A 25,308-nucleotide genomic window follows, 5' to 3' on the forward strand; every position below is an offset into this window, starting at 1 on the left:
ATATCATCAAAACTAAAAATTGTGGCCCTTGGTACCGTCAGCAGAAAAGGGTGGAAATTTGTATGATGTGGGAAGCTTAAATTCCTTTGTTCATGTGTGCATTTATGACTACTGAGCATGTCCTCCATGATGGGTACATTCTACATGATCATATTAGGGAGAGAGGCCCTCGTGCACAGGTAGCACAAACCTGAGATAAGGGGTCTGACACTGTGATGCCTGATTTAAGGTAAGGACAAATACATGGGTGGCTCTGGGAGCCCAGTGAGGGAACTGAGCTTCCTGGAGGTGAGCCCTCAACAAGAGTCAGTTTTTGCTAACATTTATTGCATGCCTACTGTGTGCCAGGCTGTGCCAGGTACCCAGGGTACAGAGATGAGTAACAGACATCCTTGCCCTCAAAGCTCACAGTCTTGTGGCAGGGTAGGGAAAGAGACATTACTATATAGTTTCATTCAAAGGAAGAATGGAAGTTCGGTCAAAGCCCTAAAGTTGCCACCAGCACCACCAGCCTAAGCCCTAGGCCTTCACATCAGACAAAAACACATCGTCCTCTCCCCAAACACAACATCTCACATTTTTACCCTCCCAGTGTCAGTATACTGGGTGAGAAGGGTAGGGACAGTGGGTAAGAACATGTTCTAGCAGTGTTGGTTCCTGTACATCAGGGTGGGAGGTGGGGGTTCCTTTTCTAGTGTAGGAAAGCAGCAGCCTCACTGTTGGAGTTATTCAAAGGCTTGTCCACAAAATTCTGTCCAATTTTGTGACTTGTCCATAAAATTCCATTCAAGTGGCTGCTCATTTCAGGTGAGGCAAAGGGTTTATATTTATGGCACTTTTAGGGCATAATTGAACCCTTATCATTTCAGGACAGATGTTGCACCCTGAACTGTGGAGGGAGCCAACACCTCTTCCATATTTTAAGTGCATCCTCTCCTAGTCCATTCAAATGCTTTAAACATTCGAATCCTCCCTGTTGGCAGGTATTGCAAACAGCGATGGCAGCTACTGCATCATCTGCAAAGAAACACTCTCTTATAATCAATTACATTCATTACACTTGAAAACTCAATTTCTGACAACATGCAATTTAAAGAGGTACTTCAAAATAATTTGTTTGCAATTATCTGGCTTACTAAAATTACCTTCAGAAACTAATCACCTAGGGAAGCATTTGACAGTTTCAGGAGAAAACTGGCCCTTTAAAAAGAACAGATAAACAAACAGCTAATAATTTTTAAATGCATTAGGTATGGGGTTAGAGATACTGTATGTTTGAACTATTTTGGAAGCACAAAGAATTTGTCTGTAGCCCTGCTTGGGCGTTTGGGAAGACATCATGTGGCAGGACTTCTGGGATTAAGACCTGAATGAGGTTGTATTTAGAAATGGGAACAAGAAGAAAGGACTTGGGCAAAGGCACAGAGCCTGGTGTTATGGATATTTTGTGGGAGAATAATTTGGTTGTCAGGGCACATTTCAATTAGCAGGGAAGGGGAAAGAGAATTGAGTCTTGACTTGCAAGGGTTTTTTGTTGTTGTTGTTGTTGGCAAATTCAGATAGGTTCTTTGAGGCTCACTTTGGGGATGATAATGTACATCACAGAATTGAGGTGAATAGAAATAATACCTATAAATCACTGAGAAAGGAGCCTGCAAGGTTGGTACCTAAGTAGTAGCTGTTATTTATGCAAATTGGAAAAGACGATTAGAGATTTCAATACAAAGTTAAGGTGGTGGTGAAAATACCAACTTATAACTAATATTTTATAACATTCTTAGCAGCTCAGTAATGCTGTTGACTGGTTGACTGGTGCTAATAAGAAATCTAGTTTGCATCTGTTTTCTGTTGGTGGTGGCTGTTTTGTTTGTTGCTCTTTTTTTCCAGATGACCCTGATTTCAAGAAAGGCTGTCCTCCATGGGGGACTTGAACATGTATTGTTAATAAATGCACTGGAAATGGGTCTTGGTTTTGTTAACCAACCTGATTTACAAAACTAGGTAGGCAAGAACTGATAATTATTAGGAAAGATTAAATAAATATTTTTATAGCCCTTAGAGTTAAAAATCACTATTCCCAACTAAAGATGTATGGGCATAACAATTTTCAAGTCTGATCAGTATTGATTAATTTCCATTCAGTATTTAGTACTTTTTTTAACACTTATTTTCTGGTGTAACACTAATGTGTTTAGGTTACAAATGCTGAAATATAAAATACATGTATAAAAGAAAACGAAAATTGCTCATTACTTCTCTAGACACATATAACTATTATTAAAATTCTGATGTAATTCTTTTTAATTTGCTTTTCTGTAAATATGTATAAGTAAAAATTTTGCCCATAAATTGGGATCATAATATAATATTGTCTTGTATTTGGCCTTTCTCTTTCTGTTTTGAGTATTTTATTCTGATACTGAATATTGTGATTTACAATATATAAAGAATTATTCATTTACATATTTTTCTCATTTTTGAGTTTTTAATGTTGAATGAAGTTTTCTGTCAGCTGGAGCACCTCTTTCACTAAAATTTCCAGGAAGCAGGAACACCTTCTAAGTTCTTAAATGTCTAGAAGCACCTTTCTTTTATTCTTGTATAGAACTGAGATTTGAACTAGTCAAAATTCATATAGTATTTTGGGTTTTCTGGTCAGTTTCTCTCGCTTTTCTGTTTTTTTCTCTCTCCTTCTCTGGTTGTAGGCATTTCAGAAAATTATATCAAGGGATAATCAGCCCAATGTGATTTTTAACTGAGACCCTATAGTATCATTATTCAGGAAGACAAATAAAGAAATCAGTGTATTTCCCCAAAACTGTGCAGACATGCATTGTGGGTAGAACTGGCTCTCCACTGGGAGGAAGCAAATGTATGGATCTTGAGGGTTCTGCTCTGCCTTAACTCTTAACTGCTTACTCTTGGTTGTTTTTTATCACAAGTCCCAACTCTGCAGACAGTCTGACATGGGAAGCCAAAGGAAACAGAATTGAACCTCACACCTCTTGCTTTCGACTAGTCAAGAAGCCTAGCAGATGCTAAATCTAAGACCTGAAAAGCGAATTCTCTGTGTACATCCTGTGATTGGAATCTATGAGTGTGTACAAAATAGCTGTTCTCAGCTCCTTTTTAATGTATATATATAAACCAGCTTCTGGATCCATTGATTTTTTCTTTCTTTCTTTCTTTTTTTTTTTTTTTTTTTTTTTTTGAGACGGAGTCTTGCTCTGTCACCCAGGCTGCAGTGCAGTGGCCCCATCTCGGCTCACTGCAAGCTCTGCATCCCGGGTTCACACCATTCTCCGGTATACCTCAGCTTCCCAAATAGCTGGGACTACAGGCACCCGCCACCACGCCCAGCTAACTTTTTTCGTATTTTTGGTAGAGACAGGGTTTCACCGTGTTAGCCAGGATGGTCTCGATCTCCTGACCTCGTGATCCGCCTGCCGTGGCCTCCCAAAGTGCTGGGATTACAGGCGTGAGCCACTGCGCCCGGCCGATTCACTGATTTTTTTTAAGGGTTTTTTTGTGTCTCTATCTTCTTCAGTTCTGGTCTTATCTTAGTTATTTCTTGCCTTCTGTTAGCTTTTGAATGTGTTTGCTCTTGCTTCTCTAGTTCTTTTAATTGTGATGTTAGGGTGTCAATTTTAGATCTTTCCTGCTTTCTCCTGTGGGCATTTAGTGCTATAAGTTTCCCTTTACACACTGCTTTAAATGTGTCCCAGAGATTCTGGTATGTTGTATCTTTGTTCTCATTGGTTTCAAAAAACATCTTTGTTTCTGCCTTCATTTCGTTACATACCCAGTAGTCATTCAGGAGCAGGTTGTTCAGTTTCCATGTAGTTGAGTGGTTTTGAGTGAGTTTCTTAATCCTGAGTTCTAGTTTGATTGCACTGTGGTCTGAGAGACAGTTTGTTATAATTTCTGTTCTTTTACATTTGCTGAGGAGTGCTTTACTTCCAACTATGTGGCCAATTTTGGAATAAGTGCGATGTGGTGCTGAGAAGAATGTATATTCTGTTGATTTGGGGTGGAGAGTTCTGTAGATGTCTATTAGGTCCACTTGGTGCAGAGCTGAGTTCAATTCCTGGATATCCTTGTTAACTTTCTGTCTCATTGATCTGTCTAATATTGACAGTGGGGTGTTAAAGTCTCCCATTATTATTGTGTGGGAGTCTAAGTCTCTTTGTAGGTCTCTAAGGACTTGCTTTATGAATCTGGGTGCTCCTGTATTGGGTGCATATATATTTAGTATAGTTAACTCTTCCTGTTGAATTGATCCCTTTACCATTACGTAATGGCCTTCTTTGTCTCTTTTGATCTTTGTTGGTTTAAAGTCTGTTTTATCAGGGACTAGGATTGCAACCCCTGCTCTTTTTTGTTTTCCATTTGCTTGGTAGATCTTCCTCCATCCCTTTATTTTGACCTATGTGTGTCTCTGCACATGAGATGGGTCTCCTGAATACAACACATTGATGGGTCTTGACTCTTTATCCAGTTTACCAGTCTGTGTCTTTTAACTGGAGCATTTATCCTATTTACATTTAAGGTTAATATTTTTATGTGTGAATTTGATCCTGTCATTATGATGTTAGCTGGTTATTTTGCTCGTTAGTTGATGCAGTTTCTTCCTAGCATTGATGGTCTTTATAATTTGGCATGTTTTTGCAGTGGCTGGTACTGGTTGTTCCTTTCCATGTTTAGTGGTTCCTTCAGGAGCTCTTTTAAGGCAGGTCTGGTGGTAACAAAATCTCTAAGCATTTGCTTGTCTGTAAAGGATTTTATTTCTCCTTCACTTATGAAGCTTAGTTTGGCTGGATATGAAATTCTGGGTTGAAAATTGTTTTCTTTAAGAATGTTGAATATTGGCCCCACTCTCTTCCAGCTTGTAAAGTTTCTGCCAAGAGATCCGCTGTTAGTCTAATGGGCTTCCCTTTGTGGGTAACCCAATCTTTCTCTCTGGCTGCCCTTAATATTTTTTCCTTCATTTCAACTTTGGTGAATCTGACAATTATGTGTCTTGAGGTTGCTCTTCTCGAAGAGTATCTTTATGGCGTTCTCTGTATTTCCTGAATTTGAATGTCGGCCTACCTCGCTAGGTTGGGGAAGTTCTCCTGGATAATATACTGAATAGTGTTTTCCAATTTGGTTCCATTCTCCCCATCACTTTCAAGTACACCAAGCAGACGTAGATTTGGTCTTTTCACATAGTCCCATATTTCTTGGAAGCTTTGCTCGTTTCTTTTTAGTCTTTTTTCTCTAAATTTCTCTTCTCACTTAATTTCATTCATTTGATCTTCAATCACTGATACCCTTTCTTCCACTTGATCAAATAGGCTACTGAAGCTTGTTCTCAGTAGCCATATTTTTCACGTAGTTCTCATGCCATATTTTTCAGCTCCATCAGGTCATTTAAGGACTTCTCTACACTGTTTATTCTAGTTAGCCATTTGTTTAATCTTTTTTTTAAGGTTTTTAGCTTCTTTGCAATGGGTTCGAACATCCTCCTTTAGCTCGAAGAAGTTTGTTATTACTGATCGTCTGAAGCCTTCTTCTCTCAAATCGTCAAAGTCATTCTCCATCCAGCTTTGTTCTGTTGCTGGCAAGGAGCTGCTTTCCTTTGAAGGAGAAGAGGCGCTCTGATTTTTAGAATTTTCATCTTTTCTGCTCTGGTTTCTATCCATCTTTGTGGTTTTATCTACCTTTGGTCTTTGATAATGGGGATGTACAGATGGGGTTTTGGTGTCAATGTCCTTTCTGTTTGTTAGTTTTCCTTCTAACAGTCAGGACCCTCAGCTGCAGGTCTGTTGGAGTTTGCAGAAGGTCCACTCCAGACCCTGTTTGCTGGGTATCACCAGCGGAGGCTGCAGAACAGCAACTATTGCAGAAGAGCAAATGTTGCTGCCTGATCCTTCCTCTGGAAGCTTCATCTCAGAGGGACACCAGCCATATGAGGTGTCAGTCGGCCCCTGTGGGGGATGTCTCCCAGTTAGGCTACTCAGGGGCCAGGGACCCACCTGAGGAGGCAGTCTGTCCATTCTCAGGTCTCAAACTCCATGCAGAAGAGAACCATTGCTCTCTTCAAAGCTGTCAGACAGAAACGTTTAAGTCTGCAGAAGTTTCTGCTGCCTTTTATTCAGCTATGCCCTGCCCCCGCAGGTGGAGTCTACAAAGGCAGGCAGGCCTCCTTGAGCTGTGGTGGGCTCCACCCAATTCGAGCTTCCTGGTTGCTTTGTTTACCTACTCAAGCCTCAGCAATGGCGGACGCCCCTCCCCCAGCCTCACTCTGCCTTGCAGTTTGATCTCAGACTGCTGTGCTACAGTGAGCGAAGTTCCATGGGTGTGGGACCCACTGAGCCAGGCAAGGGATATAATCTCCTGGTGTGCCGTTTGCTAAGGCAGTTGGAAAAGTGCAGTATTAGGGTGGGAGTGACCCCATTTTCCAGGTACCGTCTGTTACGGCTTCCCTTTGCTGGGAAAGGGAATTCCCCAACCCCTTGTGCTTCCTGGGTGTGGCAATGCCCTGCCCTGCTCTGTGGACTGCACCCACTGTCTGACAAGCCCCAGTGAGATGAACCTGGTACCTCAGTTGGAAATGTAGAAATCACCCATCTTCTGCATTGCTCACACTGGGAGCTGCAGACTGGAGCTGTTCCTATTGGCCATCTTGGAACCTGCAAAGATGACATTTAAACCCCATCCTCAGTCACTGAAGAAGGATGAGATAAAGCCTGAGTGAATATTCCAGGAGACCTTCTGTGGTCCTGCATCCTACTGAGAATGCCATCTCACCATCTTCTTCTGCAAGAGCATTTTCACTCTGTAGTTGTACCTTTCTATAAAGGCCAGAAGACATACTTTACATGTACATAATTAAGTTATTTGTGAAATCTTTCCTTACCTTTTCAATGTAAATTACAAATATATTCTTTTGGGGAGTAGAATGTCATGAAATACTGAATGGCAAACATTTAACATTTAAATCAGTGCTTCTCAATTCTGCATGTTTAAATCACCTGGAAAACATTCAAACTATCCTATTATTGCCCTTCCTTCTCCAGAATCTTATTTAATTTGTTTGGGGATGAGGCTAGGGCATTGGTTTGGATGGATGGGTGGATGGATGGATGGATGAATGGATGGATGGATGGATGGATGGATCAATGAATGAAAACATGATATATTAAGGAAGACATCTTAGGTAAGCAAATATAAAGGCAGGAGAAATAGACTAAACCAGATATCATAGACTTCCACAAAACACATGTCATAAAGCCTCATGATCATGTGAACCTGGACCAAATTTGGACTTTGAGCTCTTTAGCAGCTAAAACAAAGGGAAACATGATAGATGCATAGTCACTCTGGTGTCCATTAGATTAAAAACAAATAGATTATTTATGAGCATTAGCTTTTTTCCAGGACCAAGGCTAACACAAAGGAAATAAAGAAAACACCTGATAATGATGTGTGGAGCATTTTAAAACACATCTGGAGAAAAATGTAATAATGATTTTCCCAATGAAAGTTTATGGCACAGGCTGGAAGACCTTTGGAGTGAATTAAGTGCTACAGGGGATGAGTCTCTAGAACCTTGGGAGAATTGGGCTCTGTTAAGTGTCTTCTGTGTAGGATATTCTCTACAATGCAATGCCACCTCATTGCCTGCAAAGCCCTGCATGATCTGAACCCTGCTTGTCCTTGGTCATTTGACCACACCATCTGTCACTAAGCCCTTGTCAAATTTACTTTAACCATACTCAATGTTCTTTGAGCATACCAAGCTCATTTCTACCTCATGGCCTTTGCATTTTCTAGTTCCTCTGGCTGAGATACTGTTTGTCCAGATTATTGCACGGCCAGCTCTTCAACATTTAGGACTTGGTTAAATGTCACCTTGTCAAGGAGGCCTTCCTTCTCCACCTCCTTGTCTAATGCAATCTCCCTCCCCTATGCTGATTGTATTCCAGCATATTACTCTGCTTTGGTTTTCTGCAAAGCACTTTTTACAACATGCAAGTATCTTAGTCATTTGTTTACTTAATTATGATCTCTTATTTATAAATTGACTTTCTTGCTGCTGTATTCCTCATACCTAAAACAGTACTTAACACTACAACTGCTCAATAAATATGAGTTGGATGGGTGAACCAATATTTTCATAAATACTTAACCTATGCAATTCTGCTGTAGTTTTGAGTAAGCACAGGGCCAAGCCCTTTTATAATCAACTGAATTGGAAGTAATGCTAGCATTTTTTCATTAAAAGGAAAGACACAGACCAGGTACCTGGCCAAACTAAAGGCTACCTCTCACCTTGTGGACAGTTTGAAGACCGTGATTTTTTCATAAGGCTCAATTTCCTTGTTTTAAATTCACAGTGTCCTCAGTGTGTTTGTCTTCAATTGCTGTAGTGTCAGATATTTTCCCATTTTGTTTTGTTTTGTAATCAATTGTTTGTGTTTAAACTCTAGGTCTTAAGCAAGCCCATAGGAAGCTGCAGTTTTTACTGTGGCTGTGGGAAAGTTTTATGATGTCTCTCAGCCTTGATTTCCACATTTGTCAAATTGAGTCACAGTAATAGTAGCTGCTGTAAGGTTGTTTTGAGTATGAAAGTAAATAATCCCCAAAAAACACTCAGCATAATACCTGGCAGAGAGAACACACTCAATAGGAGCTATTAATAATGGTGATATTAATAATATCATTACAGTATTGGTTTATTAATTATTATCCTTATTATTTTCTCCCCAACCCCTCCTCTAACTGACTGTTTTCAGAATGACATCATCATGAACCTATTTTACTGGTTTCCTAAGTATACATGCCAATCTGATGAATTAAGCAAAAATGTGCCCACTCAGTAAACGCCTTAGATCCTCTTTGCGTATTAAAACAGGTCATTCTCCTAATGGCATTACCTCTTTTTCTCTTTTCTGTGCCTTTCCCAACTTGCCATGGATGCAGAGGAGAAGGCCAAGAAGGAAGCAGAGGAAAAGGCTCGCCTGGCCGCAGAGGAGCAGCAAAAGGAAATGGAAGCCAGAAGCCAGGCTGAAGAAGGCGCATCTGGCAAATCTGAGAAAAAGATGTCTGAAGAAGCTGAGAATCAAGTCAGTGGAACACGGATGAACAAAAGTGACATCCCTCGTGGGAAAAATTCCAAAGCTGAGAAGCCGTTAGAACAGCAACAGAATGGTGAGTAGAATTGCACTGGTGAAGGGCTGTTTTCGAGGAGTTAATGACATGATGAATGGAAACTGGCAAACGACCCCACTGGTGGGGACAGCTCACAGGGCAAGGCTTTCCTGCTCATCCAGTTCCTGCTGATCTCACCTCACTGGGCCGCAGGATCCCAGCAGAAGCAGCCACCAGCTCACCTGTGCCATCCTCTTCAGGGAGATTTATACCTTTCTGGCCGTTTCTAGCTGCCCTGGAGACTCTAGCCAGTGCCTGCCTGCCTGCCTGCCTGCCTGCCAGGGGGAAATTACCATTAACAACCCCAGCATAGTCCTGAGTGCAAAGTGGGTGAATGGAAAGTCATTTTCCCATATGTACCATCCCCCTATGAGGGTCAGGCCTCAGGTTTGCCTGAGCCTATTCCTGTAATAGGTATCTGTGTATCTATATGTGTACAAGTGTATACTTTAGGGGAACAAGCTGTTCCAGTTCACCTGGGACTAGGAGACACAGAGCTTTCTGTTTTAAAAACAGAAAAGCTCCAGGCAAACTGGGGTAAGCTGGTCACCATAGTGTGCATATAGTTATTGATTTCTTATATTTAATGAAACAAATATCGATTAACAACTATGTGCCAAGCACCATGCTTAGCACCAGGGATTTAGAAATGGAAAGGCCACAAGAAACCCAAAATATCAAAGGGGATAGAGACATCCTCACAAATATTTCTAGTGAAATGTGAGCAAAAGAAAGTAGTGGCATGGCAGATAAAATGCCCAGGAAACATGTGGAGAGAAAGACATTAGCTTTTTGGGGACTGGGGATTATAAAATGGGATAAATGTCAGAGTAGGCTTCAAGATGGGGTTTTGAATGCTGAAGTTGGCTGGTCAGATGGGCAAAAGAGACTTCTGAGTGTAGAGAACAAGATGAGCATGTACACAGGGCTTTGACTTGGTTCCCTTGATTAGGGGTGGGCAGGAAGTTCTGAGTCTCCAGAGCTTGCAATTGCCAGGTTGTGGCTGAATAGCAAGGTAATATAGCAGTCAACAGACCTAGACTCAAGTCAAGCTGTGCTTCTCCCTTTTCAGTGTCCTTGGCCAGGCTACTTAACCTTCTACTGTTTCTACACGATGTATATAGTAATACCTGTTCACAGCACAGGCCTCATGGAACCTTCAGTAATACTCATGATGGTAAAAACAATGAAGAGAATAACAACAAATAGCATGTATCGACTGCACACTAGATGCTGTTTTAAGTTCTCTTTTTACATATTCATTCTCTTGCCTGCTTGGTGGGGCCAGGTAATCTACTCAGAACTGTGTTCTAGCTATTATGCTACAGGGCCATGGTCAATGATTTCTATATGTAGAAAGTGCTTAGCATGATGTTCTCCAATTATTTTTATAATTAACCATTTATAACATATAATCAGAGAGCAATATTTTAACACATGTAATAATAATGATAGCTTATATCACATTCCAGGAACCTTTCAAAAATTATTTCAGTTAACCCTGGTGACCACCCTAGGAGGCACAGAAGGCCATTGTCCCGACTTGTCCTGCCCCCTTCTGGAGACTGCTCTTAATTCATTTGCTTTGTATTCAAGTGCATCATAGTCCAGAAAAAAAAAAAGTTCTGAAGAATTTAATTAGAATTTTTCATGTACCCAAACTACCATTTGATCCAGCAATCCCACTCCTGGGTATCTACCCAGAGGAAAAGAAGTCATATGGAAAAGATACTTGCACACTCATGTTTATAGCAGCACAATTCACAATTGCAAAAATATGCAACCAGCCCAAATGCCCATCAATCCATGAATGGATAAAGAAATTGTAATATATATGTGTGTGTGTGTGTGTGTGTGTGTGTGAGAGAGAGAGAGAGAGAGAGAGAGAGATGGAATACTATTCAGCCATAAAAATGAATGAAATAATAGCATTCACAGCAACCTGGATGGAATTGGAGACCATTATTCTAAGTGAATTAACTCAGGAATGGAAAACCAAACATCGTATGTTCTCGCACATAAGTGGGAACTAAACAATAGGAATGCAAAAGCATAAGAATGATACAATGGACTTTGGGGACTTGGGGGAAAGGGTGGGAGGGGTGTGAGGGATAAAAGACTACAAATTGGGTTCAGTGTATACTGCTCAGGTGATGGGTATACCAAAGTCTCACAACTCACCTTACTTATATAACCAAACAACACCTTTTTCCCAAAAACCTATGGAAGTAAAAATTTTAAAAAATAAAAACATGTTCATACAAAAATTTTTTAAAACAAGAATTTATTATGTACCTGTTAATGTTTTAGAGGGCAGTGCAGGCCCCTCCTTGCTACCCCTTCTGAGGTCTGAACCAACTGAGAGACAGGTAACAAAATCAGAAAGTCAATGATGAAGACATCAGCTCCACTAAAACTGGAGCTGACTTGGGAAACACAGAGTTGGTCTGCTGTATACATGGGCTTCTTTACATTTTACTCTGAAATGAATTTACACAACCAGACACTGTATAGCCAGGCACAGGACTCTTACCCCACCCCAGCACCCTCGCAGGGTGCTTCTAAAGTGACAGAAAAGGTGTGTGTCTTACAGAAAACATACCTCAAAGCAGGCTGGGATGTGGGTGGCTGGGCTGGGCTGTGCATGCTCAACCCTACCTCCTAGATAAATAATCACTCCTCTCAAAAGAGTAACATGTAAGGGGTGGTGAGAAAGGCAAAGTATGTTTCTTCCCTCTGGTTTTTTTTTTTTTTTTTTTTTTAACAGAGTGGGTTAGAAATGTCTTTCCCTACTTATGGCTAGCCAATTTTCCCAGCACCATTTATTAAATAGGGAATCCTTTCCCCATTTCTTGTTTTTCTGAGGTTTGTCAAAGATCAGATGGCTGTAGATGTGTGGTATTATTTCTGAGGACTCTGTTCTATTCCATTGGCCTATATCTCTGTTTTGGTATCAGTACCAGGCTGTTTTGGTTACTGTAGCCTTGTAGTATAGTTTGAAGTCAGGTAGCGTGATGCCTCCAGCTTTGTTCTTTTGACTTAGGATTGTCTCGGCAATGCAGGCTCTTTTTTGGTTCCATATGAACTTTAAAGCAGTTTTTTCCAATTCTGTGAAGAAACTCATTGGTAGCTTGATGGGGATGGCATTGAATCTATAAATTACCTTGGGCAGTATGGCCATTTTCACGATATTGATTCTTCCTATCCATGAGCATGGTATGTTTTTCCATTTGTATGTGTCCTCTTTTATTTCACTGAGCAGTGGTTTGTAGTTCTCCTTGAAGAGGCCCTTTACATCCCTTGTAAGTTGGATTCCTAGGCATTTTATTCTCTTTGAAGCAATTGTGAATGGAAGTTCATTGGCTAGCCATAAGTAGAAAGCTGAAACTGGATCCTTTCCTTACTCCTTATATGAAAATTAATTCAAGATGGGTTACAGACTTAAATGTTAGACCTAATACCATAAAAACCCTAGAAGAAAACCTAGGAAATACCGTTCAGGACATAGGCATGGGCAAGGACTTCATGTCTAAAACACTAAAAGCAACGGCAACAAAAGCCAAAATTGACAAATGAGATTTAATTAAACTAAAGAGCTTCTGCACAGCAAAAGAAACTACCATCAGAGTGAACAGGCAACCTACAGAATGGGAGAAAATTTCTGCAATCTACTCATCTGACAAAGGGCTAATATCCAGAACCTACAAAAAACTCAAACAAATTTACAAGAAAAAAAACAAACAACCCTATCGAAAAGTGGGCAAGGGATATGAACAGACATTTATCAAAAGAAGACATGCGTACAGCCAACAGACACATGAAAAAATGCTCATCATCACTGGCCATCAGAGAAATGCAAATCAAAACCACAGTGAGATACCATCTCACACCAGTTGGAATGGCAATCATTAAAAAGTCAGGAAACAACAGGTGCTGGAGAGGATGTGGAGAAATAGGAACACTTTTACACTGTTGGTGGGACTATAAACTAGTTAAACCATTATGGAAAACAGTATGGCAATTCCTCAAGGATCTAGAACTAGAAATACCATTTGACCCAGCCATCCCATTACTGGGTATATACCCAAAGGATTATAAATCATGCTGCTATAAAGACACATGCACACGTATGTTCATTGCGGCACTATTCACAATAGCAAAGACTTAGAATCAACCCAAATGTCCATCAGTAACAGACTGGATTAAGAAAATGTGGCATATATACACCATGGAATACTATGCAGCCATAAAAAAGGATGAGTTTGTGTCCTTTGTAGGGACATGGATGCAGCTGGAAACCATCATTCTCAGCAAACTATCGCAAGAACAGAAAACCAAACACCGCATGTTCTCACTCATAGGTGGGAACTGAACAATGAGATCACCTGGACTCAGGAAGGGGAACATCACACACCGGGGCCTATCATGGGGAGGGGGGAGGGGGGAGGGATTGCATTGGGAGTTATACCTGATGTAAATGACGAGTTGATGGGTGCAGCACACCAACACGGCACAAGTATACATATGTAACAAACCTGCACATTATGCACATGTATCCTAGAACTTAAAGTATAAAAAAAAAAAAAAAGAAATGTCTTTCCCTTAGTAAAAGCAATAACAATGATACTACCATTTTATTGAATGCTTAACATGTGTCAGACATTTTACTTGAGATTCTATCTACATTAAATCATGTAAAAGTTCTAACAACTCTGTGAGGTAGAAACACTCATTCCCACGTTGTGGGTGGGAACATTGAGACTCAGATAAGTGAAATCACTTGTGTAAAGTCAAGCAACCATTAAGTAGAGATCTCAGGTTAAACTCTGATCTGCGTGAGTCCCAATGCTCTGTTCTGTAAGCAGCATGTACCTGTAGTTTGGTGCCTTCAGGGAGAGGGACAATCAGAGAAATGTGGAAACTTAACTGCTGTTTATAAGAGATTTACAATATACTTATTCCAGGGAATGGCATGCTTTTTCTATAAGGGACAAGATAGTAAGTATTTTAGGCTTTGCAGGAGGTAAGGTCTCTATTGCGACTACTCAACATTGCCATTTTAAAGCAGCCACAAATAATATGCAAACAAATGAGTTAGCCTGTTTTCCAATAAAACTTTATAGAAATTAAAGTTTGAATTCTATGTAATATCATATGTTATAAAATTTTTGTCTTGTTTTAACCACTTAAAAATGTAAAAGCCATTCTTAGTTTGTAGGTCATAAAAAACCAGGCAGCGGGACCAGGTTTGACCCATGGGCCATAGTTTGCCAACCCCAGGTCTAGTCAGTGGGAGAAACCAATAAATGCAAATAAGCCAGTCACAAGGAAAAATATGAATTCTACCATAGGGAAACAAAGACCCAGAGAGGGCAGATGTGGAAATAATAATTCATTTTGAAGTTGGTTAAGGGGAAAGCCTGAAAGAAACAAAACAGGAACCTGAGTCAACGAGGCTGGCTTGATTTCACAAGTGTGCGTATTTCCTGAAATAAGCAATAGTCTACCATTTCCCTTAAAAAGTAAGCTGTAAATGAGAGGTGGGAAAAGAAATCAGTTTAGAGCAATAATAAGAAAGGCTAATGGTGGTTCAGGACTGTATTACAGCAGCCTAATTAAAATGATTTATAACTGCACAGAAAGTCTTTTCACTTCCCCTTGTTTATTGAGTAACAACTCACATCAGTCATTGCTCCAGATACAACCCATGGGAAATTACCTAATGGGTTTTGCTCAGGCAACATCATCAAACAAGCATGTGTCACTGTACCAGCCCCCTTCTTTGTGGGGTGCCCAGGATATCTTCCAAGTTAGAGCTGAAGGATGTTGGTGAGGGAGGAGGTTCTCAAGGTTTGGACACCCATTGGCAGTGACAGAATCTTCTAATCTTTGTTCTTGTTGAGGTGACTTCCTCCCACAGCCTCCCCATCCCTGGATGAGAACAGGGACCATCATGGGCTGCTGGTTAGCAACCAGCAAAGGTAACCGTCTCCACGACTTCCAGAAGACATCCTGGTGTTGCTGTAGCTGTGGGTAAAGCTCCAGTTCAGAGCAACCCAGAAGGCTTAAAAAGCATGCATTAAGAGTGTGGAGGCTCGCTGAGGGAAGAAAGAACTAGAAGGAACTAGTTTGACTACAGGGCTCAAGATGCTTGAGTACATCTCTGGCTTCCTTAAAATAGGGAAAAGCCAGTATTTGGACGGTTTCGTGGGACCTCTAAAGGATTTCTTCTCTTTTGGTGGTGGAAGAGGTGATGACCATCTCCTCTACTTAAAATCCTCCGGTTTGGACCCTGGCCAGAGTAGACTCCCCTGCTCCTCAATTCTTCCAGCCAGTCTGTATTAGTCTGTTTTCACAGTGCTGATAAAGACATACCCAAGACTGGGTCATTTATAAAGAAAAAGAGGCTTAATGGACTCACAGGTCCATGTGGCTGGGGAGGCTTCACAATCATGGTGGAAAGTGAAAGGCACGTCTTACATGGTGGTGGCAAGAAAGAATGAGAACCAAGCAAAAGGGGTTTTCCCCTATAAAGCCATCAGATCTCGTGAGACTTATTCATTACCACAAGAACAGTATGGGGGAAACTGCCCCCATGATTCAAGTATCTTCCACTGGGTTCTTCCCACAACACATGGGAATTATGGGAGGTAAAATTAAAGATTAGATTTTGGTGGGGCCACAGCCAAACCATATCACAGTCCATCCCATTTCAGAATTAAGAATGAGAGGGAACCTGGAAAATTTATTGACTTCTAGCTTAGTTTAGTATTTGTCAAATTCCATTGAAAGTATGTGGTTTGTAGAATATATCACAGCCCCAAATGGTCCTGAATCATCCTTAGATAATCATTTCTTTATAAATTCATAGGCCAAAGGCATTTAGAAATGGAAACAGTAAACAGAAGTCTGAAATCTAAAACTTGAGCTTCATAGAGAAGTTGCAAATACTATAGCTGAGGGCCTGGTAGTTTTGCTGCAAGAGGGAGATCCAGGTGCAAAGTTGGGGCAGCTGTGAGTTCAGGGTGGGGTACGAAACGTGTGAGTCGGCAGTCCATACCCCTTGACATAGATGGAATGGCCTGTGTCTGTGCAACTGGCTGCAGGAACCTCAAGAAAAAAACTCAAATTTGGAAAACATCCTCAATCATTTGGTAAGTGGTTTATTCAGCAAATTTAACAAATAGGACATTTAGCGAATGAATCTTTGATGAAGCTGTCTACTTTCAATGATAGTACCTTCATAATGGAGCTATTAGAAGATTTAATAAAATGATGCATGCAAAGCATTTAGCACACTGCCTGGCACAAATAAAGTAAACAAGAGTAAATCCTGTCCCTCAAACACATTCCTTGGAGGCCCAGCTCACTCCAATTATTATTAGGATCTTTTGACTTCAGTAAGTACCAGTATTTGAGTAAGAATGTATTCTTGGTTTTATCCAGGCTAAAAAGAAAGCTTCCATTATTAAGACTGGTATGAAGATATCCAACACTTGAAAATGAGGCTGGGGGAAGAGGTCCCCGACCTTTCCATGTCATACTGGCATATTGTTGAACACACATGCCCAGGGATTATTAAATTATTTTAGATAGGGGTACAGCACTGTTTTAGTGTAAAGGACCAAATAGAAAATATTTCTGGCTTTGCCTGTCTCTTGGCAACTATTCAGTTCAGCTATTGCAGCATGAGAGCAGCCAAAGACAATATGTAAATGAATAAGTGTGGCCATGTTTCAAGAAAACTTTATTTGCCATAATCGGTGGTGGGCACCATTGACCCAGGGGCCTTAATTTGCTGACTGATGCTCTTGAAGAACATGACTGTGTTTAACTTTATTTACTATTTGATTCAAGCCTAGGTACTGTGAAGTTATATGCTAATTTATAGATTTTTGACTGAGAGAGAAGATAACCCCAAAAGTTATGGTTTTATTGCCCTGTAGGATATAACCAGTTTTGTCTCTAACCTAGCAAATGTATTTTCACATGTTTCTAAAATACTCATCAATACCCAGCTCCAGTAATCTTGGAACCTTCTTACTATTCCCTCATAAGTGGGTTAAATACATTTTTGACACATGTTCTTTCTAAGGATAGCGTTTTACAACTTTTACAAACATACACTTTGACAAGATCTTTTATTAAAATACCATTTGTAGCTCTGTTGTAGAATAATAACAACTGTATTGAGTGATATGCCTTCTAATTTATCCAATATGCCTATAAGATAGGTGTTAACATACCCATTTTGCAGATAAGAAAACTGAAGCACAGAGAAGTTAAATAGCTATTAATTGGTAGAACTTACAGTTAGCTCAGGTTTCTCCTCACTCCACAGCCTAACAGTACATTTTAACTGCTTCTGTTAGAAGATAAACACATAACTACAACTCTGTTTAACAAGAACTTTCAGTCTCAATTTCTGCATCACAATCCAATTTCCAGGACCTAACGTGATTACAAAAGATATTTACACTCAGACACATACACTCTCGTGACTATAAAATTATGCTGTACTTTTTAAAACCTTGACAGGTTTAAAGATGCTTATAACACCCCCCTCAGCTGTATACATGTACTGTTTGTCATGTTTATTACTTTCAGGTGACTTGAAAGATGGTAAAAATAAGACAGACAAGAAGGATCACTCTAACATCGGAAATGATTCAAAGAAAACAGATGGTAAGCGTATTATTCTCATTACATCTTTCCATAAAATGTGCAGTTTAATGTAAGCTTGTTAGAATCATACCCAAAATTGAAATAGTGGTTGTGAATGTATTCTTATATCCTGAAAAAACCCTTCACTATATTTAAAGGGTACTATTATACCTTTATCAATAATTTATAAATTATTGCTGTATATCTTCCCCTTCACCACACTTTCTCCATCACAAATGTTTTCTATACTCTTTCTTTTCCTACTTGCCATTTTTCATCTTAAACATTATAAAAAGTTTATTTTGGACTTGATGATCAGACAGCTAGAATGGAGTATCATATACTGTTAATGTATTTATAAGTTTTTGATGGGGAATTATGCAGCATAAATAAGAAATGTTTCATGTTTTATGTTTTCACTTTTTTCCCCTTGAACTAGTTCTTATTTTTACTTAAAACAAAAACAAAAACGGGTCTGTATAGTGCTGATGTTGGGAGGCAGTATATATGGTTGTAAAAGACAGTTTTGCCAGCAAGAACAAGTCCTAAAGGCAATGACAATGCAAAACGCAAGCATAAATAACATTTCACTCTTTCTAAAACCTTAAAGTTCAAATTATATTACCTTTCACACTTTGAACTGTAAGATTGAGACACCTGCCCTGGCCTTTTACATAAACTTCATTGTTTCAGCTATCACACAGGTTCATTACTATTTATCCCCTCATACACAGACATTATATTAAGCAAAAAATGAAAGTTTCCACAGAGTGGTTTTTGATAGCATCCCAGACTCTCTAAATGTTACCTCCCTGGAGACATCCTATTTGATGCTAAACTCTTCTTTGAATCATTTGGTTAGAATACCTTTGAAGAACAAATGCTGGGTAACCAGGTGGAAGAGTAAGAAGAAATTGGAGCATAACTCTTTGCACATCTATTATAAAGGAAGCAGCCCCTTTAGCTTTCTGCCCTAAGCCATTATGACATGCTGTTTTTGCTTGCATGCATGAAAACAGTTCTCAAACTTTTTCTAAAAAGACAATGCAAATAATTAACTCCAGGTGTCTTATTACATAATACCTCGGAACACATACTTGCAATTTTTTTTTTACCAATGTGCTTATGCAAATGGAAATCACTTATCTAATGAGTGTACCCTTCTTGAATAATTGTGACTAAGAAGTAAATTACACAGAATAAAATAGAATTTAGAATGGCAGTCTTTGAGCCAGACTCTATTATAGGTAAGTACAGACTCTATTTGTTTAAATACCAGAAGCTCTTTGCCAGCCATCAATACTAAATCAAGGCATCCAAAGCCAGAAAATGTACGGTGGAGGAACGGTGTCAACTTCAAACCCAGAACCCAGACACTTTCTCCATCCTGTATCCAACTATTGGCCCACAGCTTCCTGTTAAATTTCTATAGCATAAAAGCCCAGAATAAATCAAGTCCCAAATTTTTCATATGCAATTTTGAATCTTGTTACATTTATACATTGTGGTACAAACATCTACTATAATGATGTCATATGGGCGTTGTGGATTACATTTTATCATCTTCATAAAGCCTTTTTAACTGTGCCCTTTTTAACTGAATCATACCCAAGTATTTAAAAGAATTAAACTGTTTTTTTTGGGGGGAAGGGGGGGAGTGATAAAATATATTTTATGTTCTATTGTGCAAATAAGTGTAAAGTTTGACTGTTTAATGAGCAGGATTCTTGATCTCATGGGGCAGTAAGCAGACTGCAATAAATAAAAGAGACATTTTTTAATGTCTATCTCTGTTTCCTCCATAGCCTGTTCTTCCACTTCCTCAAGTAGGTCCTGGTATGTCTGTATACTTGGAAGTTTGCACACAAACATAATCATGAACAACTTTGCATTTTATATTCATTGATGGACTAATATGACATAATTACTGCTTTGGTATCAATAGAACTTAGAGCACTGAGTTTCACTGAGTTGCACTATTTTAGTCCAAAACCTTTAACAGGACTAAAGCTAATTCTTGCTGGCAGGAAGTAGAAAACAGTTGATGAGTCCCACCTACCCTTTTCTTTTTGGTCATTAAAGCTCTCTACCTCAGAAAAATTTGAAAAGGAAATATGTAGATCAGTAAATATATTGATTGTTTTTTAAACTATGTGGAAACAACCAGATACATTTTTGAACATTTCTTTTTGGATCCTATGATGTCTGATAATGAGTGGGAGTCAATTTAACAATTTTTAATGTCCCTACCCCTAGACCAATCCGTGGGAACCACTGGTGACTAGTTCTCTTTAATATTTGAGAGGGAGTATCTGGGTACAATTCATGCCTAGTGTGAACATTGAGAGAGAAACCCAGTGGAAACTGGATCACAATTGGTTATTCCCAAACTCCCATGAGCCAGGGCGTGCACAGAGGGAAGCAGTATGTGCTGAAAGGTAAATTACATCCTGGCATAATGAACACATTGCAGCTGTACATTATCTCTGTAAGTTTACTGCAGTACTATTTAGTACCTTGCAGCAATAATTTTCTAACTGACTTCAAAGAATGGATGTCCTTTGAAAGTACCTTACTTACCCCTAGGGAGAAATGTATTGACATAAAAAGATCTAGGTCTCTGAGCCAAGATTCTAATCATGCTTAAACTTTTCCATTGGCATTGGAAGACTGGTGGGGTGCCACACAAATGTATTCTTTTCAGTGCATTTTTAGCCATGTTTGTAATAGCGTAACCTCATGGAGTTGCTATAATTTAGTATAGCTATACTGAAATACAAACTTGCCCTTAACTTTACTTGATCACATTAACAGAGAAATAAGAGATAGCCATCTTTTGTGCCTCTCAAACAACAGATAATGATTAGGCCCTGCATGGTTATGAACCAGGTCTTAGGGAGGGAATTCAGCAGGAGTTTCTCCTTCATTGAATATTCTGGAAACTGGAATGTTTATGGATGGTCTCGTGAAACTGAAAAGTGAGTTATGAAGAGTGGAAAGGGTCGTCAAAAGACAGTCTATGAATGTCTGCTTTTGCCAGAGAAGTAACAAGAACTGGATTTACCCTTCCACCTGAAACAACCTAAAACCCCAGACAATATACGTGGAAGAGTGCTTTTTAAGATAACAGACATCAGGAAATGGAGAACAGTGATCTTTGAGAGCCAGGAAATAAATGAAATGAGCCCTACAATTGTCTCAGCTTACTGCCTTGAGAGGACTTCCAGGCAGCATAGAGAGGAGTGACATAAGCACATCTCATTGACTCTCTGAGTTGAGAATTTGGATAAAAATCCAGGGAGACCAAGATGGCTTTAGTTAACAGAATAAAATACTGGAGAGAAGAGGATTACAGAGAGTTAAACTCCAGAGATCTGAAAAATGTAAGAGTACAGTACTACTAAAGTTTCACTTTCTGTGGTTTCAATTACCCATAGCCAACTGTGGTCTGAAAATATTAAGTGGAAAATTCCAGAAATCAACAATTATAAGTTTTAAATTGCACACCATTTTGAGAATGTGGTGAAATCTCATGCCATCCTGCTTGTATTAGTCCGTTCTCAGGCTGCTAATAAAGACATACCCCAAAGCAGGTAATTTATAAAGGAAAGAGAAGTTTAATGGACTCTCGTGGTTCCACATGGTTGAGGAGGCCTCACAGTCATGGTGGAAGGCAAAGGAGGAGCAAAGACACATCTTACATGGTGGCAGACAAGAAAGCGTGTGCAGGGGAACTGCCCGTTATAAAATCATTATATCTCGTAAGACTTATTTACTATCATGAGAAAAACTCACCCCTATAATGCAATTGCCTCCCAACGGGTCCCTCCCATGACACGTGGGAGTTATGGGAGCTCTGATTCAAAATGAGATTTGGGTGGGAACACAGGCAACCATATCACTGCTCTATTCCACCTACGATGTGAATAATCTCTTTGGCCAGCATTATCCACACTCTACTGGCTTTACTTGCCACCCTGCTGTCACTTAGTAGCTGTCTTGTTTATCAGATTGACTGTTGAAGTATCACAGTGCTTGCAATTAAGTACCTTTATATTACTTAACAATGGCTCCAAAGCATAAAAATGGAGATTTTGGCAATTCAGATATGCCAAAGAGAAACCACAAAGTACTTCCTTTAAGTAAAAAGATGAAAGTTCTTGACTTAATAAGGAAAGAAAAAAAAATTTATGCTGAGGCTGTTAAGATCTATACTAAGAATGAAATATTCTATCAGTGAAATTGTGAAGAAGAAAAAAGAAATGTATATGTAATACATATAGGGTTCAGTACTATCTGAGGTTTTAGGTATCCACTGGGAGTCTTAGAAAATATCCTCTGTGTGTAAAGGGAAACTACTACACTGAGCAACCATGCAATGAGGAAACTACCTGAGGCCAGAACAGAACCATCCAAGAGGATTAGAGGGAATAGTCCTGATGTTCACAGAAGTCAGGGAAAAGTGTCTGTTCCCACTAGCCAGATTTAAATATTCATTATTTAAAGAAAATTAGGTAAAAGACTCATATTTGTCTTGCTTTAGTCATGGGGAATAATTAGCTGTAGCCTATATGCTGCTCTGGTTCTATCTATCAATCTTAAAAGCAAGACATAAAAGGGATCAAAGTGTCTCCAAGTAATTTAACTGCATCCCAGAATAAAACTCAAGGATATATATAGAGAGTACAAAAATATCGAGCACCCAACAAGGTGAAATTCACAATGTTTGGCATCCAATAAAAAATTACCAGGCATGCAAAGCAACACTACCCACAATAAAGAAAAAGCCCAACCAATTGAAACCAACCCAGAACTGAAGCAGATGTTAGAATTAGCAGACAAATACATAAAAGCAGTTCCTATAAGTGTAGCCCATATGTTCAGAAGTAGAGATATGGAAGATTTTTTTTAAAGACTAAAATCAAACTTCTAAATATGAAAACTACAATATCTGATATGAGAAATGCAATAGATGGTATTGACAGAATAACATTAGATGAGATTAATGGTAAATAAAGTAGGTGGAATTAGACTTTGGAGAGGAAAAGAGTAGCAAAACGATAGCAATAGAAACTACCCAAAAGGAAATAGAAAAAAAGAATAAAAACAGAATTGTAGGACACCTTCAAGTAGCCTAATAAATGTGTATTTGGAATCCCCAGGTAGAGGAGAGAGGAGGAAAAATATTTGAAAAACCAGGGGCTATAATTTTGCCAGATGATGAAAACTATAAATCCACAGATTCAAGAAGCTCAACACATTTCAAGCACAGGGAATATAGGGAAAATTATACATAAGCATACTATAATCAGATTGCTCAAAACTAGTGATGAAGAGAAAAATTTAAAAACTGCCAGAGAAAAATTACACATATGTACAGATAAACAAACGTAAGGATGACAGTAGATTTCTTGTGAGGAACAATGCAAATGAGAAGACAACAGAGCTAAATTTTTAAATTAATGAAAGGAAAAAAAGTCAACAAAGAATTCTGTGCCTAGCAAAAAATGTTTTTCAGAAACCAAGATGTAATTAAGAAGTTTTCATTAGACATACAAAAGCTTAATGAATTCATCACCAGTAGACCCACCATGCAAGAAATTTTAAGGAAAGGCAGAAGGATAATTATGCTATATGAAAATATGGATCTGTACAAAAGAATGAAGAGCATTAAAAATGGCAACTACATGGATAAATATATATGATTTTTCTAATTTATCTTAATGATAATTGACTAGGCAAACAAAATAATATAAATGTACTGTTTAGTTTATAACATATACAAAAATAAAATGTATGACTACAGTAGCAAAAAGTCCAGTAGGACAGAAATGGGATATCTATTGTAAGGTTCAGTATCATGCATGAGGTGTTATAAAAATCACTGGAAGATAGATTGAGGTAAATTAAGAGAATATATATTATAAACTCTAATGCAATCACTAAAACAACAAAAGAAAGATATATAGCTGATTAGCCAACAACAGATAAAATGGAATCCTAAAATAATTAATCCAAAACAAGGTAGAAAAACAGTAAGAAGGGAACAAAGAACAGGTGAGACAAATAGAAAACAAATAGGAAGACTATAGAATTAAAACAAAGCAAATCAGTTATCACATTAAATATAAATGACTTAAACACCTTAATTAAAAGGCAGAGATTTGTGAGATTGTAATATTCAAATATATTATGCCTTTATACAAAAAGACACAAATATAAAATTCCTGACTTCACCACTATCAAATATATTAATGCAACAAAATTACACGTATACCACATAAACATATACAAATAAAAACAAAAACAATCAAAAAAGGACACAAATAGCACAAAAGTAAAAGGTTGTAAATTGGGATACTGTCTTAACACTAATCAAAAGAAAGCCCGAGTGGCTATATTAATATATGACAAAGTAGATATTAGAACAAAGACAGGAATAAATAAGTTTCAACAATAAAGAAGTTCATTTTATAATGATAATGTTGTCCATTTATCAAGATAATATAATCATTTTTTGCATTTCTACACCAAATACTTGAAACAAACTGCAAAAACATTTTTAATTCACAATTTATTTGGAGACATTAATATGTCTTTCTCAATAATTAATAGACTAAATAGATATGAAAATCAGCAAGGAAACAAAGACTTGTACAACACTGTCAATCAACTTGACATAATTGACATTCCTAGAATGCCCAACCATAGAGGAATACGCATCCTTTTCAAGCGCATACAGAATATTTAGAAAGATAGACTATATTCTGGAAGAATAAATTTGTCCCAATAAATTCAAAAGGATTCAAGGCAAACAAATATGTTCACGGACCACAATAGAATTAAATTGAAAGGATGTTCGTATTATGTTATTATTCTTTTAATATCTTTAGAAGTTTTAATAATGTTATCACTCTCATTTTTGATATGTGTAGTTTGTGTTTTCTCTCTTTTTCCCTGATCTGTATGGCTAGAGGTTAATATATTTTATTAATCATCACCATTGATATTCTCTATTGTTTTTCTGTTTTCTATATTGTTAATATCAATCTTTATTATTTCCTTTCTTCTACTTGCTAGTGGGTTTACTTTGTCTTATTCTTATAGTTTCTTAAGGTGAAAGTCATGGTTACTGATTTGAGATTTTTTTTCTTTTTTTGATATAGGCATTTTGTGATATAGATTTTCTTAAGTACTGTGTTAGCATCATGATCCAAACTCTGATATGCTGCATTTTCATTCACATTCAGCTCAAAATACTTTCTAATTTCCACTTGGAATCTACATTGACCTAAGAGTTATTTAGAAGTGTAATGTTTAATTTCCAAATATTTGGGGATTTTCCAGAGACAGGTGACATGTAAGTTCTTCCCATGTTGATCTATAGGTTCATTACAATCTCAATTAAAATCCTAGTATGCTTTTTTTTGGTAGAAATTGACAAGATGA

The 25,308-nt window shown here is 38.4% G+C and overlaps 1 protein-coding gene across 9 annotated transcripts in view; it reads left to right on the forward strand.

Moving 5' to 3' along the window:
- The window catches only part of PDE1C (phosphodiesterase 1C), a 661,967-nt gene that overhangs the window by 586,065 nt on the left and 50,594 nt on the right, over window positions 1-25,308 (forward strand). For all 9 annotated transcript variants that reach the window (XM_025380636.1, XM_025380634.1, XM_025380635.1 and 6 more), the window contains exons 16-17: window positions 8,968-9,195; window positions 17,803-17,880. In XM_025380636.1, coding sequence (XP_025236421.1) covers window positions 8,968-9,195; window positions 17,803-17,880 — 306 coding nt within the window. The remainder of the gene's footprint in view (window positions 1-8,967; window positions 9,196-17,802; window positions 17,881-25,308) is intronic.

This window comes from Theropithecus gelada, chromosome 3 (assembly GCF_003255815.1).
Source record: "Theropithecus gelada isolate Dixy chromosome 3, Tgel_1.0, whole genome shotgun sequence".
Lineage (NCBI taxonomy): Eukaryota > Metazoa > Chordata > Mammalia > Primates > Cercopithecidae > Theropithecus > Theropithecus gelada.